General features: G+C 44.5%; 1 protein-coding gene across 1 annotated transcript in view; it reads right to left on the bottom strand.

Moving 5' to 3' along the window:
- Positions 1 to 16993, bottom strand: part of EIF2S3 (eukaryotic translation initiation factor 2 subunit gamma) — a 1527509-nt gene that overhangs the window by 492778 nt on the left and 1017738 nt on the right. The window contains exon 11 of the mRNA XM_044071831.1: positions 9470 to 9641. Coding sequence (XP_043927766.1) covers positions 9470 to 9641 — 172 coding nt within the window. The remainder of the gene's footprint in view (positions 1 to 9469; positions 9642 to 16993) is intronic.

Genomic DNA, 16993 nt, shown 5'->3' with positions numbered 1-16993 from the left:
GTTTGTGAATGTCTGCTATCCTCTGCTCTGTGAGTCTGGCTGACATCTTGACTGTGTCTAGATTTGCGCCTATGAAAGTAATAACACGACAAGGTGACAAGACAGACTTTTCGTAGTTTATTGAGATGCCTAGTGCCTGACATATGCAAAAGGTGTAGTCTCTGGCGAGGAGTAAGAGATGCCTGGTGGGGGCTGTAAGGAGCCAGTAGTCTAAATAAGGAAACACCTGGAATCCTTGACATCTCAGATGAGAAGCTACCACTGCCATGCATTTGGTGAACACTCGGGGGGCTGTAGTGAGACCAAAGGGCAGGGCTCTGAATTGAAAATGACTGGTTCCCAGCCTGAAGCGGAGAAATCTCCTGAAGCGTCGATTCATTTTGATGTGATAGTACGCATCCTGGAGATCTATAGAGCACATCCAGCTGTCCCGTTCCAAAAGGGGAAGAATGGACTGCAGCGTGACCATCCGGAACTTTGTTTTCTTGACAAACTTGTTCAAGTTGCTGAGATCCAAAATGGGTCTCCAGTCCCCTGTTTTCTTTGGAACCAAAAAGAATTTGGAGTAGGTTCCGGATCCTACTTGGTCTGCTGGCACTGGTTGAATGGCTCTTTTTGCAAGCAGCTTTGAAATTTCTAATGCTGCTTGTTCCCTTTGACTGGGTGGAACGTCTGGAAGGGATTTGTTGGACAGCTTCGGAACGAAAAGAAAGGGAATTCTGTAGCCTTCGGAAATGATAGACTGTACCCACTTGTCTTGAGTTACCCCGACTGCCGCCGAAGGTGGACAGTCGGGCAACACCTCAGGGATGCTGAAAGGGCTTGTCAGAAAAGGATTCCCGACTGCCCTGATTCTGCGGGCCCCCTCTGCCTCTGGGGTGGCATCTACCACTGCTGTTCCCACCTCTGCCTCTAGAGGGGAATCGACTCTATGCGTCAGGCAAGTCTCCTTGAGATTGTTTCCAGAACCACATCTTTCCCCCCTTCTGACCTTTGGGGTAAGGTCTAAAAGGAGTAGAAAAACGGACTCAGACGGCAGAAAGAGTTTTGCCATCAGTCTCGCACCTAGTCAAGGTTTCCTTCACTTGAGGACCAAAGAGGGATGATCCATCAAAGGGGGAATTAGTGAAGGATGCCTTAAAGGGGTCCGCAAAGTTACAAAGCCGCATCCAGGCGTGCCTACGCAAGGCTACACCTGTACCTGCTGCTCTACTTGCTCCATCAGCCGCATATGAAAGGAGGCGCATGGAGGAGTTGGTGATAGAATTAAGGGTAGCCAGCTGAGAGTTCATCCTATCCTGAAAACCCGCAGCTGTTGGGTCCTTCAGCATTTCACTCGCTTCCTTGAGTAAATCCCTGTGAAGTAGAGTACAATGGCACAGGTAATTCAGCGATTTCATTGTAAAGGTCGCTGACGAGAATATCCGCTTCCCATACCTGTCCATCGACCTAGACTCCTTGTTAGGAGGATGAACAGGTACCGAAGGATCAGCTAGCTCCTCCTTGGTAGCTGCAGCCACCACCATAGCATCAACAGAGACGCCCTTGGTCAGAAATTCTTTGTCTTTGGGGACCGTGATGAACTTAGATTGTCTCCTGGGGGTGGGTTCCACTGAGTCAGGAGCCGCCCAAGCCTTCTTTACCACCACTTGCATAAGGGGGTCAAAGGGAGGTGACACCCAGGAGGTGGAAGGGCGAGAGCCAAACGCCTCAAGGTACACTGATTCATCCTCTGAAGGGTTGAGGGCTGGCCAATTCCCCCTCTGTTTTAAGATTTCAAGGATGTCTGCAAAGGAGACATCTTCAGAGGGGGAACGAGGGGAACCTTCAGAATCCTCTAAATCAATGTCAGAGGTGACAGACTCAGGGGAGTCAATGTGCTTCCTCTTACACTGCCTCTTCCTAAGGGGCTCTCCTACAGGATCAGGAGAGGCCTCGGAAGAGGGGGAGATCCCCACAGGGGAAACTTGAGGAGCTGGCTCTCTACGGTCGGGGACAAGAGAGTGAGTAGAAATCACCGGAGGCACCATGGAGGGAAGGGCAGAAGGAGCCGACTGTGGATTAGAACCAGGTTCTAACACGCTCCTCATGACCTCAAAGGCACCCCTGTCAGGCAGGGCCGGAGGTCTCCGTTCCGAAAAACTGAAAACCTCCCCCGGCACCGACAGTGATGGTTCCGAGGCCGATGTCGGAGCCGAACTCACCAGCGCCGAAGCACCGAGAGGGAGAGCGGAATCGGACAAGGGTCCGATGCCACTCGCCCCCTCAGAGCCGACGAGGGAAGTCCGGCGCAGAGATTCTTCCAAGGAAGAAATCGGAGCCGACGACAGAACCGAAGACAAGGGTATCGGTTCCGACGCCACCACAGTCTAGGGTCCGAACCGCCCCGGCTCCGAACTCAAAAGAGTCAGAGGAGGAATATTTTGAGTGGTGGGGATAGTCTTCGACTGTTGAGTCGGACTTTGAAGCATTTGGGCTAATGCTTCGGACTTAAGAAGTCGACTCACTACTCTCTGAAGGTCGTGGTCCGATAACCTGGAAGACCTAGAAGAGTGGGATCTATGGCTCCGTTCAGACAGCAAAGGTGATGCTGGAGCCGAATGAACGGAGCCGATAGATGGGGAACGGGACCTCTTCGTAGTTGTCGGCTCCGACAACTTGATCGGAGCCGACTCAGTTATCTCTTCCTCGGCTCCGGCCGGGGCCGAGGACAGCGTAGGTACATGCATTCGAGATTCATCGGCTCCGGCCGAAGCCGATGTTCGAATGGACTTAGAGCCCCCAGAAGTCGGCTCAGAGGCTGGAGCCGAAGGTCTGGAGGACTTAGAGGGTCTCCCCAATGACTGAGTGGAGGGACCCTCAGGCTTTAATAAGCCTCTGAGAATTAATTTATTTTTTCGCTCCTGCAGGATTCTAGGGCTGAAGCCATGGCAAACAGCACGAGTCCTGCAGGTGCAAAGGTCCCAGGCAGTAAACACAAGAACTGTGACCGTCTGTCAGAGACATCTTCTGACAGCACGAGTCCCACTTCTTGAAGCCTGACACCTTTGATTATTTGGACATGTCCAAAGAGAAGAATAAAGTGTAATCACAAACACCCACACACACACACCAATTACACTTTAAAATAATAAACTTTAAATTATAACTTACAAAGTTTAAACTAAAAATATCCCTACAAAAAACACAGACACTCCAACTACCAAGGGAGGGAGGAGTGGGCCTAAAGCCCAAGGGAAAGGTAGGATAATTTAGGATAGGTAGACTAATGAAAACATTAACTAAAAGGGATAAAGGTATTTAACTATATAAAGTTATGAAAGGGAGCGAATTTAAAGGGGGTTTCTGACTGACTAAACTGTCAAAAATTTTAACTAACCTGAGCCGGTTGAAAAAAGCACCTCGATCGCGTAGCAGCAAACGAGATCTGAGGAAGTTACCGCCTAGCATTGTGGGATATAGGGGAGCCTCGAGCCGGTGAAACTAGCTCACGAGCTTTTAGAGTGGCCAAGTCGGAGCAGAGGATCGGCTCCGAACCCATCCAGCAAGAATGAAGGCGAGATTGACAACTTAACATCTTTTTGTTATACTGAAAGCCCTCAAAAAAAAAATAAATAAACAAAACAAAACAAAAACAAACAAAAAAAAAAAAAAAACACACACACACCCAATACCCCCTTAAAACCTATTAATTCAATACTAACACACAAAACTATGTACATCTCCAAATACTGAAGTTTTTCCGTCCTAAGAGGAGCAAAAGTCCCAAACTGACAGCCACACTCACAATCTTGAGTTAACCTAAGAATGTTTATCCATACTAAGATGTATGGTGCAGCCTACGCTTCTATTGAGTGCCGACTGGTTTTGTCTCATCTTTACAGTGCTTCTAGCTGAGTAAAAAAACTGAATGCTTTCAGAGAAAATTTACTACCTTGGGAAAGTCCATGAATGTTTTCAGAGAACATTACCTATCTTGGGAAAACCCCCTGAATCTTTTCAGAGAAAGATTAGTTGTGCAAGAACTTACCATAGCGATACATGTCCTCCTCTTCTCTTTTGCAGTATTCTTTACATGGGGAAGTTGCCTGCCAAGGTGACCAGACGTTGGCCAGTACACCAAAGTCTTTTACTACCATAAGGTGCATGGTAAGTCTGACGTAGGCTGCTATCAGATATATGCCATAAAAGTGATATACGTGCACAAAATCCTCAGAAGTGAAGCCCCAGGGAAAGAGAGTCTCCAAGGGATAGAGAATCAGTGCATCCAGGAACAGAAGAAAGTGGGGAAAGAGGGAGGGATAGAACACTGCAAGAGAAGGACATCTATTGTTTTGGTAAGTTCTTACACAACTAATCTATGTCCTTCTATTTACCTGTTGCAGCATTCGTCACATAAGGGAAAATACCAAAACACATGCAGAAAAAGAGGTGGATATAACAGAATAATTCTCCAGGGACCCATGAAGAATGGCCCTGGCAAATCTTGCCCTGGATCTGGAAACAGAATCCAGTTTGTAATGTTTGGTGAATGTGCATATTGAGGTCCAAGTTGCTGCTTCTAGAATGGCATTAGTGTCCAGCCCTTTGAGGAAGGCCCCTGAAGATGACACTGCCCTAGTAATGCGATCCTTGACTGTGCCAGGAAGGGTTTTTCCATGGTAGGAGTAGCAGAAAGAAATGGATTTGGACATCCAGTTGGAGATTATCTGCTTGAATAAATGCAATCCCAGAGCCCTGGGGTGAAAGGACACAATTTGTCTGATTTCCTAAAGGGTTTAGTCTTGTGAAGGTAGAATTTGAGTTGTCTATGTACATCAAGTGCGTGTAGGATCCTCTCATTATAGTTTTGGGGTGAGGAGAAAAAGGTAGGCAAATAAATAGTTTGGTTTAAGAAAAATTTATAAACTACTTTCAGCATCAAAGAAGGGTTGGTGTGAAGGGAAAACCTGTCTTTGTGGAAGATCAGGAAGGGCGGAGAAGCCATCAGTGGCTGAAGCTCAGAAACCGCCTGGCCAAGGTAATAGCCACCAGGATGACAGTTTTCCAGCTACAGTGTTTGAGAAAGCTAGAGCAGGCAGGCTTGAAAGTTATTATAGTCAGCTTCTTTAGCACAAAGTTAAGATCCGGGGGAGGGGGAGTTTACAGGTCACCTGGGAGGTCTAATGGGGAGGACACTTTAAAGAAATCGTTTGGCCTCAAATCTGAAAGCTAAAAGGTGCAAGAGGCAGACATGCAGAGATAGCTGACAAATGTATTTTTATACAAGAGTAAGCTAAGCCAGCATTGAGCAATTCACACAGATATGAAAGAGCGAAAGGGGAATCCACTGCGAGCGGGTCCAGGTTTCTAGCAAGACACCAAAGGGAAAATCTCTTCCATCTAGAAAGGTAAAATTTCCTTGTACTGGGTTTCCTGGCCTCCTACATGACTTGAAGCACGTCCTTAGAATAAAGGTGTCTGAAGGGAAATAGAGCTCTACAAGGTTTGTTGAGTTTCCAGGTGTGGGTGGATGAGGGAGCCCTTGTTCTGTGCGAGTAAGACCACTCTGTGAGGTAACATGTGATGACTGCCCTTGGCTATGTGCAGAAGGGGCATCAGTGCTGTCTTGGTCAATAGGGCGTCACCAGTAAGACTTTTGATCAGTCCTGTTGAATCTTCAGCAGGACTTTCATTCAGAATGAGTGGTAGGGGAGGAAATGCATAAAGAAACTTCCCCTTCCATAAGACTGACAGGATGTCCGCTTTAAATGGCGTTGGATGTGGTCCTTGGCACAAAGTTTTGGAAGTTGTTTGTTCAGGGGGAAGCAAACAAATCTATTTGTGGAACAGCCCACTGGTGGACAATGTCCAGAAACATATCCCTGTGAAGCACACATTCGTTGGCCTGTGTTCTGTATCTACCAAGGAATTTTGATTGGAAGGGATGTAGACCATCTGAAGAGATATTTGAAGTTGGCATGCTAGTTCCCAACCCTGTAAGGCTAATCTGCAGAGGAGGCAGGATCACGTCCTCCCCTTGCTTGTTTAGATACCACAGAATAGTCATGTCTGTGTAAATTCGTAGACGTCCTGGCCTAAGGAGGGGCTGAAAAGACTATAAGGCTAGAATCCATGCCTTCATCTCCTTAACACTTATGTGGTCTTTTCCCTGAGAAGGGGCCCATTGTCCTTGAGCCATGTGTGGCCCCAGAGCTGCTCCCCAACCTGTATCCAAACCATCTGTGTACAGGTCCTGTACTGGGGAAATGGGTGAATGGGGAGCTCTGGGTTTATGGATAGTAGTTGTATCCATCACTGGAGCTCCTCTATGAGACAGGGTAGTAGTGGTATTGCAAATTCCAGTGGGTGGGCATGGTCAGACCACAATAATTTCAGGGACCATTGGAATTTCCTCATATGGAGCCTCACAAAGGGAAGCATAGGGATAGTAGAAGCCATCAGGCCTAGGATTCAGAGAAACTGTCTTGCAGGCAAGTGTTTAGGGTGAGAATCTCTGTGAAAAGTAGAGATCTCTCATGGCCCTTTTTTGGGGGGGGGGGGGTGACAATCATTTTGTCGGTTTGGAATATGTACCCCAGAAAGACTTGATCTGGAGATGGGGCGAGAGTAGTTTTGTTGAAGTTGATGGTGAAACCCAGGCATTGCAAAATATGGCTGAGTGGAGGTTGTTTTTCAGTTTTTCCGGGGTGTTGACTTGGAACAGAAGATTGGCCAGGTAAGGGAAGATCTGAATGCCTTGGGAGTCTGCAGAAAGTCACAACAGGTTCTAGGCATTTTGTGAAGACACTTGGGGATGTAGAGAGACCAAAAGGCAAGGCAGAGAATTGAAAGTGCCAGGATCCCACAGAAAAGCATAGAAATTTCCTGAATTTGGGATGAATGGGAATATGGAAATAGGCATCTTTGATGTCTATGGACGCAATGAAGGCATGAGAGAGGATCAGATGGAAGAGGGTCTGAAGCATTAGCATTTTGAATGAAGGCACTTTTAGGAAGGTGTTGAGAAAGGAGAGGTCTAGAATGGGTATCCACGGTCCTTCCTTCCTGGGAACCAGGAACACGTGAATAAAAGCTCGTTCCTTTTTGGGTAGAGGGCACAGGTTGTATTCTGCCTTGTTCTAGAAGGTTTTCTAATATAGGGGGAAAGAGGTTTCTGTTCTTTTGGAGGTTGAAGTATACCCCTGAAAGGAGGCACTGTGTGCCAAACAAAGTATCCTTTTTTTTGATTATGCTGAGGACCCAAGTGTCTTGAGTAATGGGCTTCCCAGGCTGGAATTGAGAGGGGTAGACGTGGGTGGGTGTGGTGACTAGGCATTTCTGAGGAGTCAGGAGAAACAGCCCATTCTATCATGAAAGGGCTGCTTAGCCACCTGGGCGGCAGAAGAAGCAGAGAACTGATGGAGTTTTTTGCTCCCTTTGGAGGGTTTAGATCAGGGGGGGTCCGCGATTGCCTGCAGACACCTGCTTTCCAGGACAGTTCCTATGAAATTTAGGCAGTGTGGAGACCAAGATGTGTTTAAGGTCTTTTAGTTCCTTGCTCTTTTCCTGCAGGGACTTCAGTTCAGCAGATGGTTTGCCAAATAAAGCGGTGTTGTCAATGGGAGCATCCATAGGCTTCGGCTTGATGTTCCCAGGGAGGGTGCTGCAGCCTCTAACGGGCAATCCTTTTTAATGCTGAGGAAGAAGCTGCAGCTCTGGAGGTAGCCTCAACTGCATCACAGCTGCATTTGATTGAATGGCTGGCTACCTGTGAGGATGAAGCAATAAGGGAAGATGCCAAGCTTTATTCTCAGAGTCTGGCATGTCAGAAACTATCTTAAGACAACTGAGTCATAAGTTCCATGGTGTATTTAGTCATGTGGGTCTGGTAATTCAGAACCCTGAAAGCTAAGGTTGCTAAAGTATACACTTTTACACAGCATCTCCAGTTGCCTACTATCCTTGTCTGAGAGGAGAAGGGAAGTGGAAGGAAGAGTTCTGGAGGCCTTATTAGAGGCTACCGAGATCACTGACAGGTCTGCTACAGGGGCTTTGTAAAGGCAGTTGCATTCCTGATGCACTCTGCAACACCTATCAGGCTTCTTAAGGACTGGAGGTTGAGTCTCAGAATGAAGGGACGTGGAGGTGAAGGCATCCAAGGCAGCAGGGATAACCTGAGGTATCGCAGAAGGACTAGGAGGGTCTGTACCTGAAAGTCGTAATATCATTTTTGGACATCAGAAATTTCTGAGCTGTCGCATTTAAAGTGATCTCTCATCTTAGAGATGGTCTCAATGGAAACCTCCTCCAAAGAGGATGGTCCCATTGGTGTCTTCCTCTGGGGTAGCACAGTTCAGGGAAGAAGGTATTTGGGAGGAGTAGGCTAAGGAGTCATTGTCCTCAAAGGAAGAAACTTTCCTTTAAGTGGCTTGTGCTCTGGCCCTTTTTTGTGGGGAAGTTGGCCAGGGGAGAGAAGCAGGCTGGCCTGAGGTAGGTCTCAGGGCCATGAAGCCCTTGAATAGACCTTGGGCAAAATTCTGCCACTCTTTCTTTCTGAGGGTCTGGTGGAGGAGAGGAATGTTTAGTTTTTTGTTTTTCTTTGCCTGGGTGTCTATCCGATGCAAAGAGGGAGGACTGCAATTAGGTCTACACTCAACCAAATCCGAATCAACATCCTCTCTCACTACAATTTGAGTGATTCTTCTAAGGCCTTCAGACACGACGAGCCTAGACTCCCCCTGGACATTGGATGCAGATGTCTGTGAGGCACCTCTGGACATGCTAACGTCCGGTTCCAAGATAGACTGTAAAACTGACTCAACCTTTGGCTCCAGATCCACAACTGAGCGAGTCTCTGAGCTATCATGCAACTCAGGAGAGACGTCCGTAGGGAGAGACACAGCTTCTGCTTTGGGCCTAGGTTGTTTGGCCTTCCACTTAGTAGGCTCGGTCATCAGGTCCGAGGAACCTTCCATCGTGCTTTTAGCCAGGAGTTTCAGATGCTGGTTCTCCAAGTAAAAAGTAAGGGGTAAAAGACAGCTGTGAAGTGGTTTAAGCACAAACTGAACAATTTTTATGGTCATGGTGGGGTCAGAGATGAAAAAGGCAATGGGGAATGCCTGTCCTTGTGGGGAATCTGCTCTCCACATTCACACATCCCTTTCTTGGATGACACTCTCAACCAAGAGACAACAGCAGCAAAAGACAGACTGTTCCCAAATGGGGCACTTATCTTTATTGAAGAAAAACGATTTTGGCAGCAGAGCGATGTCCAGGACAGGTGATCCAACTGGTGGCAAAGTAGTTCTCAGGATGGTGTGCTTGTACGTCATTTTTATGGCCTACATCCGATAGCAGCCTATGTCAGACGTATCCCGCACTCATGGTAGTGAAAGACTTTGGTATACTGGCTGACGTTGGGTCGCCCTGGCAGGCGACTCCCTCATGTAAAGAATACTGCAACAGAGGAATAGAAGGGCATCATTACCTCCTAGCCAATTTTTTCCTCAGCCAATCACTCTCCACCAGACTGAAGCCAGCTTCTCTATGAGACTGTTTCCACGGAGACATGAGAAGCAGGTAGCCAGTTTCCTCCATCACAGTTTCCATAGAAACATGAAGACCAGCCACTGAATTGTTACCAATTATAAATGTAATTGCTAGAAAAAAACCTCAATATTCAATGTTCTTTTTCATTTACTTGCTCTCTCTTAAAACTTACTAAATCAATCTAAAGTCTTTAAACCAGTCATTCCCCATGCAAGAATGAGGAAAAGCAAATTAATTTTATTTTATCATGCTTTTTAACCAGGCTTTTTTTTTAAACATTGTAGTGCCTATATTTATTAAAACTTAAGGGAGAAGGGCGAAAAAAAAAACAGCACCACCTGTTTACAATCCCCATTGCACTTAAAAATACCTGAATAAACTTAACTTTATAGCAAGTAAAGAAAACTACATACACAACAGTAGTACTACAAGAAAAAAATATCTTTACTTATCTTTTTCCATCTTCCCCTCCCCAAAGCACTTCTCTGAACATTGACATGAAGTAAGGCATATGCTTTAGAGTCCCTCCAGTAGTCCGACAAATTCTGAAAAAAGTTATTTCCAGATATTCTTGTTCTGTCATAATTCAGAAAAAATTACTGCATTGTAATCTGATATTGTTACTAATTTTCTTACTATTCATCTACAAAATCCTGTCTTTGCATTATTTCCAACGTACTCTCAATTCTTCGTCAACTCTCGTGCTCCCTTCTTGTCAACATTTTCTATTGAAAATTTCTAAAAGGTTTCACAGGTACAGTTCCTTTGTGGTCTTTATTACCAGAACAAGCAAAATAATCCTCTTCCGTTTTACAGCTTACTTTTTGTTGGGCAAACTTTAGTATTTCCTCCTTAGCATGTACTTCAACAAAATGATTTTTTTCCCTCCAGGGAAGAATACCTTGAAGACAGCTGGGTACAGCAGTTTGAATTCCACACCTGCATCTCAAGATTCCCTGAATAGTGGAATAAATTTGCTCCTCTTCTGACAGGTGTACAAATGAGTAATCATTTTCCACACACTCCGCCATCTTCCACTTTTAGAACTTTGTCCTTTTGCCACAGTTTTTGCCAGAATAAACTCCTGCTGGTAGAATTACATCTTTATTATTAAAAGTCTAGGTTGCTTTCTTGTAGCCAGGTTTGGAGTATACACACAATGTGCCCTTCCAATTTAACAACTCCTGCTGTGGAATACCAGTCCAGATGCATATTTGTGCTTTTATAAAATTGATGTAGTATGTTCCTTCCAGCTTCTCTGGTATATCTGAAAATCTCAGGTTCTGCTCTGTCCTCTACTACTTTTTGAAACACCTATTCCTGAGCAGTCTCGTATTCAGCCAGCTTTTTCTTCATTTGAACCTCTGATTTTTGCAGCTTTATCATCTCATCCAAATCTGTTTAAAGCTTCTATTTTTTCCAGCCTTTTGTTGTGTGTCGATATACTCCATCAGTGCTTTATTTTAACCAGATCTGTATGCAATTGTCTTATATCTTCCTGTAGGTTATTGGAAGTCATGCCTGAAGGTTGCAATACTTCTTGCTGAACAGCCACAGAACTTTCTCCAGCCAGTGTTTTTTTCTTCACTTTTGCTTATTTTTTTTTTCCAGGTCTCCTGTATTTCTTTATTACGGGCATCCAGGCAGTGCACTTACTAGCCAGTTAATGAAATTTACTCAAACACAAGTCTACTGGCCTTCTCTGCAGAGCTTCTGTTTTCACACTGGGAGCCAAGCTTGTAACTGGTGCAAATATATTCATGAAGCAAACAAATTTGTGGTCAACGATCATGTTTATAAATTGAAATGTAGGGTCAATTGTAATTCAAATATGTTAGTATACTTAGCGCAGTGCCAACAATGTATGGGTTTCTATATAGGGAAAACCGAGCGTAAGCTCAAAGAGAATCTATGAGCATATTTACGCCATCAGGAAAGGTAAAGAATCGAATGCCCTAGCAAAGCATATTATTGATAATCCTTCACACCAGTTCAAGTTTATTGTTATTGAACAGATTGTCAATGACAGTAGACGGGGACCTGTACAGCTTAAACTACTAGAAAAGGAGTTAAACTGGCAGATTAGGCTAGAAGCCTATCATTTTCCTGGCTTAAATGAAGCTTGTAATGTTTCTAGTGTCTTAAAATTGGCTAACTTGAAAAGATAATCTTTGTTTGGCTAATATAAGTATATACATATCATCAGGCTTAAATGAGTTCAAGTGGACCTTTACAGTTTTTCAAATGTTTTATCTATGTATTTTTTTATTAAAATGTTTTTTTTAAGTGTTATACCATATAATTTTAACAATTGTACCAGTGTCAACTGGCAGTATGTTTAATATACTGTTTAATATACTGTTCTATAGACCTAGTTAGCTGACTGGTGTCTTTCCACAAGTCTGTATCTGTTTTTAGGTAGGAAGCACATTTTGATTTAAGAGCCTGTTTCTTTTAAACCAAGATTGATTTAATTGGTTTGAATAACCAATTAATTTAGTAATCAAGGATTGTATTTTCCTATTTAAGGACACTGACATTTTTACTGATTGTTCTGAGGAAGTTTGTCTCTGACAAACGAAAAGCGCTTCAACATTAAACTTGGTTTCTCTTCCCGCAGTGTGGTTTTTGGTGGACTTAATTTGCTAGGCATACCGCCTTGAACTTTTTGGCATTTTGTGTTGTTTGCCTTCACTACTGGTTTGTCTTGCTATTTTTATTGGTTTGGTTCTTCTTTTAAGGTATGGTTTCACACTGGGAGAGCTAGAAATCAGCCGTTATTCAATGTACAGCCATCTTGGAAGACAGAGTGTCTGTATATTGATACAATAGTACGTGCCCTTTGCAGTTCTATGGAGCACATCCAATCAGCCTTCTGCAGAAGAGGTAGGATGGACTGAACCATAACCATTCGGAACTTTGACTTGTTTATATACAGGTTTAAATTACTTGGATCCAAAAAGTACAGTAGTGTACACTTACCATAAATGTAGATGTTCGACTGTATTCACTGTTGCAGCCATTACATTTTGGTAATCTGCTGGCCGGTTGCCCTCAGACAGCCTGAATAACTAAGTCTTGGGTTACTATCTCTTCTTCCATTACATCAGGGGTATAAAACATGCAGCGGACGCTATTTTATTCAGTTTTTCTTGCCCCAGATGTCAGGTGCCCCCCAAATGGGGAGCAAATATATAAACAGAAATATATGTAAATGCACTTTTAGCAACATAACTTTACCTTCATCTAACAGCAAATGCAGCACAAAGGGTTTAGTGTACAGTGAAGGAAAAAAAAAGTATAGAAAAGGGGGATGGTGGGTGGGTAACCCGGACTGCAACAGTGAATACACTCTAACATCTACATTTATGGTAAGTGTACACAACTGTACTATGTTCTTCGTGTTTCACTGTTGCAGTCATTACATTTGGGTAGAATCCCAAAGCTATGGATGGGAGGATGGCGCTAAATAGCATTAGGAGCGGCTATAAGGCCCTGCAGAACTGCAGTGGCAAAGCCTGCCCTGGATCTGGAGAAGAGAGGCAAATGATAATGCTTTGTGAAGGTATGAACAGAGCTCCAAGTAGCAGCCTCTAGAATGTCTTTGGTTGGAACACCTCTGAGAAAAGCTGCTGAGGTAGAGGCAGCCCTGGTGGAATGCGATCTGATCCCCTTGGCACAGGTTTACCATGGTGCAGGTAGCAGAAATGAATGCAGTGGTTTATCCACTTAGAAATAGTCTGCTTTGATATAGCCTCCCCCTCTGACCCTGCAGCAAATGCTACCAGTAGTTGCTCAGACTTTCTTAAAGATTTGGTCCTGTACAAGTAGAATCTTAGTTGTCTGTGTACATCCAATGAATGCAGAATCTGCTCCCCCTTGTTCTGCGGATTTGGGTAAAAAGTTGGCAGGTGAATTGTCTGGTTAAGAGCCACACTGGAGACCACCTTAGGCATAAAAGAAGGATTGGTCATGAGGGACACCCTGTCCGGGTAAAATGGAATAAAAGGCTCCACAGCCATGAGAGCCTGTAGTTCTGAAACCCTTCTTGCTGAAGTGACTGCCAAGAGGAAAGCTGTTTTCCAAGATAGAAATTTTATATCCGCAGTAGCTGCTGGTTCAAAAGGAGGCAGGGTGAGTTTTTCCAGCAGAAAGTTGAGGTCCCATGCAGGAGTTGATTATCTTCTGGGAGGCCTTAAATTTTCTAGCCCCTCTAAGATACTGTTAAAGCAGAGAATGAGAAAAGAGGGGAGGCTCTGTGTTGCAATGAGCCGAGATGGCAGAGGCATGTATTTTTAATGAAAAAAATGTAAGCCCTTGTCAAGCATCTCAGTCAAATATTGTAAAATGTGAGGAATATTGGGCTTTGCTGTGTCTGTTCCTTGTGCTTGGTTCCAAGCACAGAATCTCTTCCATTTATCAGCATAAGATTTTCTAGTACTAGGCCTTCTGGCTTCCAAAATGACATCCCTCACAGATTTACTGATAGGTGTTGTTTGAATAATTAAATGATCAGCCATGCTGCAAGGTTCAGAGTTTGAAGCTGAGTGTGCAGAATTTGATTGTTCTGCTGAGACAGTAGAGGAGGTATTTGAGGCAAGTACCAAGGAGGAAGTTGAGACATATTCCTTAGAATTGGGTACCAGTGTGGCGAGGCCAATCCAGAGCAACTAAGGGGAAAGGCATAGCCTGATAGGTTTTTCCAACTGAAGGATAGGGCATCCACTTTCCATGCTTTTCTGTGATAAATTCTTGTGCAGAATTTGTCCAGCTGATAATTTTGGGGAGAAGCAAATAGATCTATGTCTGGGCTCCCCCATTTCTGTGTTAACATCCTGAAGACTTGTGGATCCAGTTTCCATTCATGTGAGTCCATAAGATTTCTGCTAGTTCGTCTGCCAGAGTATTTTGTTTTCCTGGCAGGAATTGAGCTTGAAGATGTATTTGGTAAGTCAAAGCTGTGTTCCACAATGCCATGGCTAGTTTGCACAGGGGGTAAAAATGTGTACTCCCCTGCTTATGTACCACATAACCATGGTGGTGTCCATCTTTATCAGTAGTTGTCCTGGATGAAGTAAGTCCTTGAAGGCTGTCAGAGCATTCTTAACAGCTAGCATCTCTTTCTGGTTGATATGCAGATGCATTTGTTTTGAGCTCTATTTGCCCTGAATGCATCTCCCCGCCAGGTGGGCCCCCTCCAAGCATAGTCTGATGCGTCTGTAGTTAGGGTTTGGGTGGCAGGGGACAGAGTGAATGACCGTCCCTTGTTTTGGTGACATGTCTCTGCCCACCAAAGAAACTCCTGTTGTAGGCAGGGAATGAGAGGAATCATTGTTTCCAGACTGTGACAATGTTGACTCCATAAACATTTTAGATACCACTGTAGTTTCCTCATATGCAGTCTCGCATATGGAATTAGAATGCAGGATGCCATGAACCCCAAAGCCTGAAGAATTTGTCTTGCAGATAACTGGGGTTCTGTCGCCATTTGTTTGAAGTATGTTGTCAGTTGCCTATGTCTGGCGTAAGGTAAGCCACCTGGGCAGTGGCATTCAAGCTTGCACCCAGGAATGTAACTATTTGAGAGGGTACCAGTTGGGATTTCTTTTCATTTATTGTGTACCCTAGGCATGTTAGAAGCCTTTTTACAAACGCCAGATGTTGAAGAAGAGTGTCCTTGTCCTCTGCTTGAATGAGACAGTCATCTAAGATAAGGATAAATTTGTGTGCTTCTTTGTCTGCAGAATGCAATTACTGGTGCCAGGCACTTTGTAAAGACCCTGGGCTCAGTAGATAAGTCAAAGGGCAGTGCAGAGAATTGGTAATGCAAAAAACCTGCCTTGAAGTTGAGGCATCTTCTGCATGATTCGCTTATTGGGATATGCAGGTATGCCTCTTAAGTCTAGAGTCACTAACCAAGCGTTCCTGCCCAGCATAGGCAGTAGCTGTTGTAAAGTCAGCATTTTGAATTTTGGAATGTCCAGGAACGTGTTCAAAATCGATAAGTCCAGTATTGGACGCCAGGCATAGTCTTTTTGAGTACCAGGAAAAGTCGAATAAACACCTTGCCCTTTTTCCTTTTCTGGTACTGGTTGAATAGCCCCCATATCCATGAGGGACATAACTTGTTTCTGAGCCTCTGCCCACTGATTTTGTGGCAGATCTGGCCAACCGTTTGGTATTGGCAAAGTATGGAAATGAAAATGTACCCCTGGGATACTAATGCTTAATACCCACTTGTCCTGGGTAATTAACTGCCAATTTTGAGCATGAAGTGCTAGTTTTCCCCCCAAGGGAGCTGCCAAAAGATAAGTGCTTGGTGAAGGTAGAGGGAAAGTCATTGAGACTGCTTACTGTAGGGTTGTGCTTTTTTTCCTCCAGATTTGGAGGTGGAGGCACCCCATTGCTTTGAACTGTAAGAACCCTGTGATTGGTATCTGGAGCCTTTTGAGTGTCTGGATTTGCCTTGAGTGGCTCTGTTGGACACAGGAAAGGACCAATTTTTAGTAGGCCAGTGCCTACTGAACCTGGGTGGCTGCACTTGCAAGAAATCTTTTACAGTTTGCATAGATTTAGCTTGGTCTTCCATTTTCTTTAAAACCTCTTCTGCCTTATTACCAGAGTATCATGCTGCAAGGGGGCATCCAACAATTTCATTATCAGGCATATTTTGCTCCTTGAGCCAGGGCATGCCTTCTAATCACAGATCCAGTAACTGTGGCCCTGCAAGAGGCCTCCAAGGAATCAAAACCACATTGCAAAGTATGCTTTCCAACCTGTTCTGCTGAATGCAACATTTCCTGTAATTCCTTATTTTCCACACAATCAGAAATCAACATCATTTTCTGTTTCAGTAATCCCATAACATGCTGTTGATATTTAAGCATATGAAACTGGCAGTTTAAAGCCCTAATTGCCAAAGTTGCAGACCTATAAACCTTCTTTCCGCATCTATCCAGCGCCCTGGAATCTCTATCAGAGGGGGTAGGATTTCTGGCTGTAGAGGCCTTTACACCCTTGGGACCCTGTGAAATAGTCTCATGATCAGCAGCAGGATTTTTGAATAGAAATTTGTGAGAGTCAGGAATCTTGTAATATCTATCTGGCTTACTAGGAGCCAGAGGTAGGGAATCAGGAGCCATGCTTGATTCCGAAAACACATCAACAATGTCTAATACAGGAGGTATTGTCAAAGGCCTATGCTGAGGAAGAAGGAAAACCCCAAGCCTCTTTTTGATTCGGCGAAGTCCTGACTCTCCCAGTTAAAATGTTCCCTTAAAGTATGCAAAATTTCTCCTCCCTCAGGAGGAGATGCAGACGGGATGGATTCTTCTGCATCAGAATCCTCATAAGGTGGAATAGAAAATTCCTGATCAGAAGAGGAATCAGAAGAAATGGAAACCAGATCAGAAGATTCATAATCAGTGCCTTGCCTAGGCCTCTTAGCTGGGGGAGGGGGGGG

The sequence above is a fragment of the Protopterus annectens genome, chromosome 5.part0, assembly GCF_019279795.1.
Source record: "Protopterus annectens isolate FY-2018-M chromosome 5.part0, PAN1.0, whole genome shotgun sequence".
In the NCBI taxonomy this organism is placed as follows: Eukaryota; Metazoa; Chordata; order Ceratodontiformes; family Protopteridae; genus Protopterus; species Protopterus annectens.
This window is presented reverse-complemented; position numbering and strand designations above follow the sequence as displayed.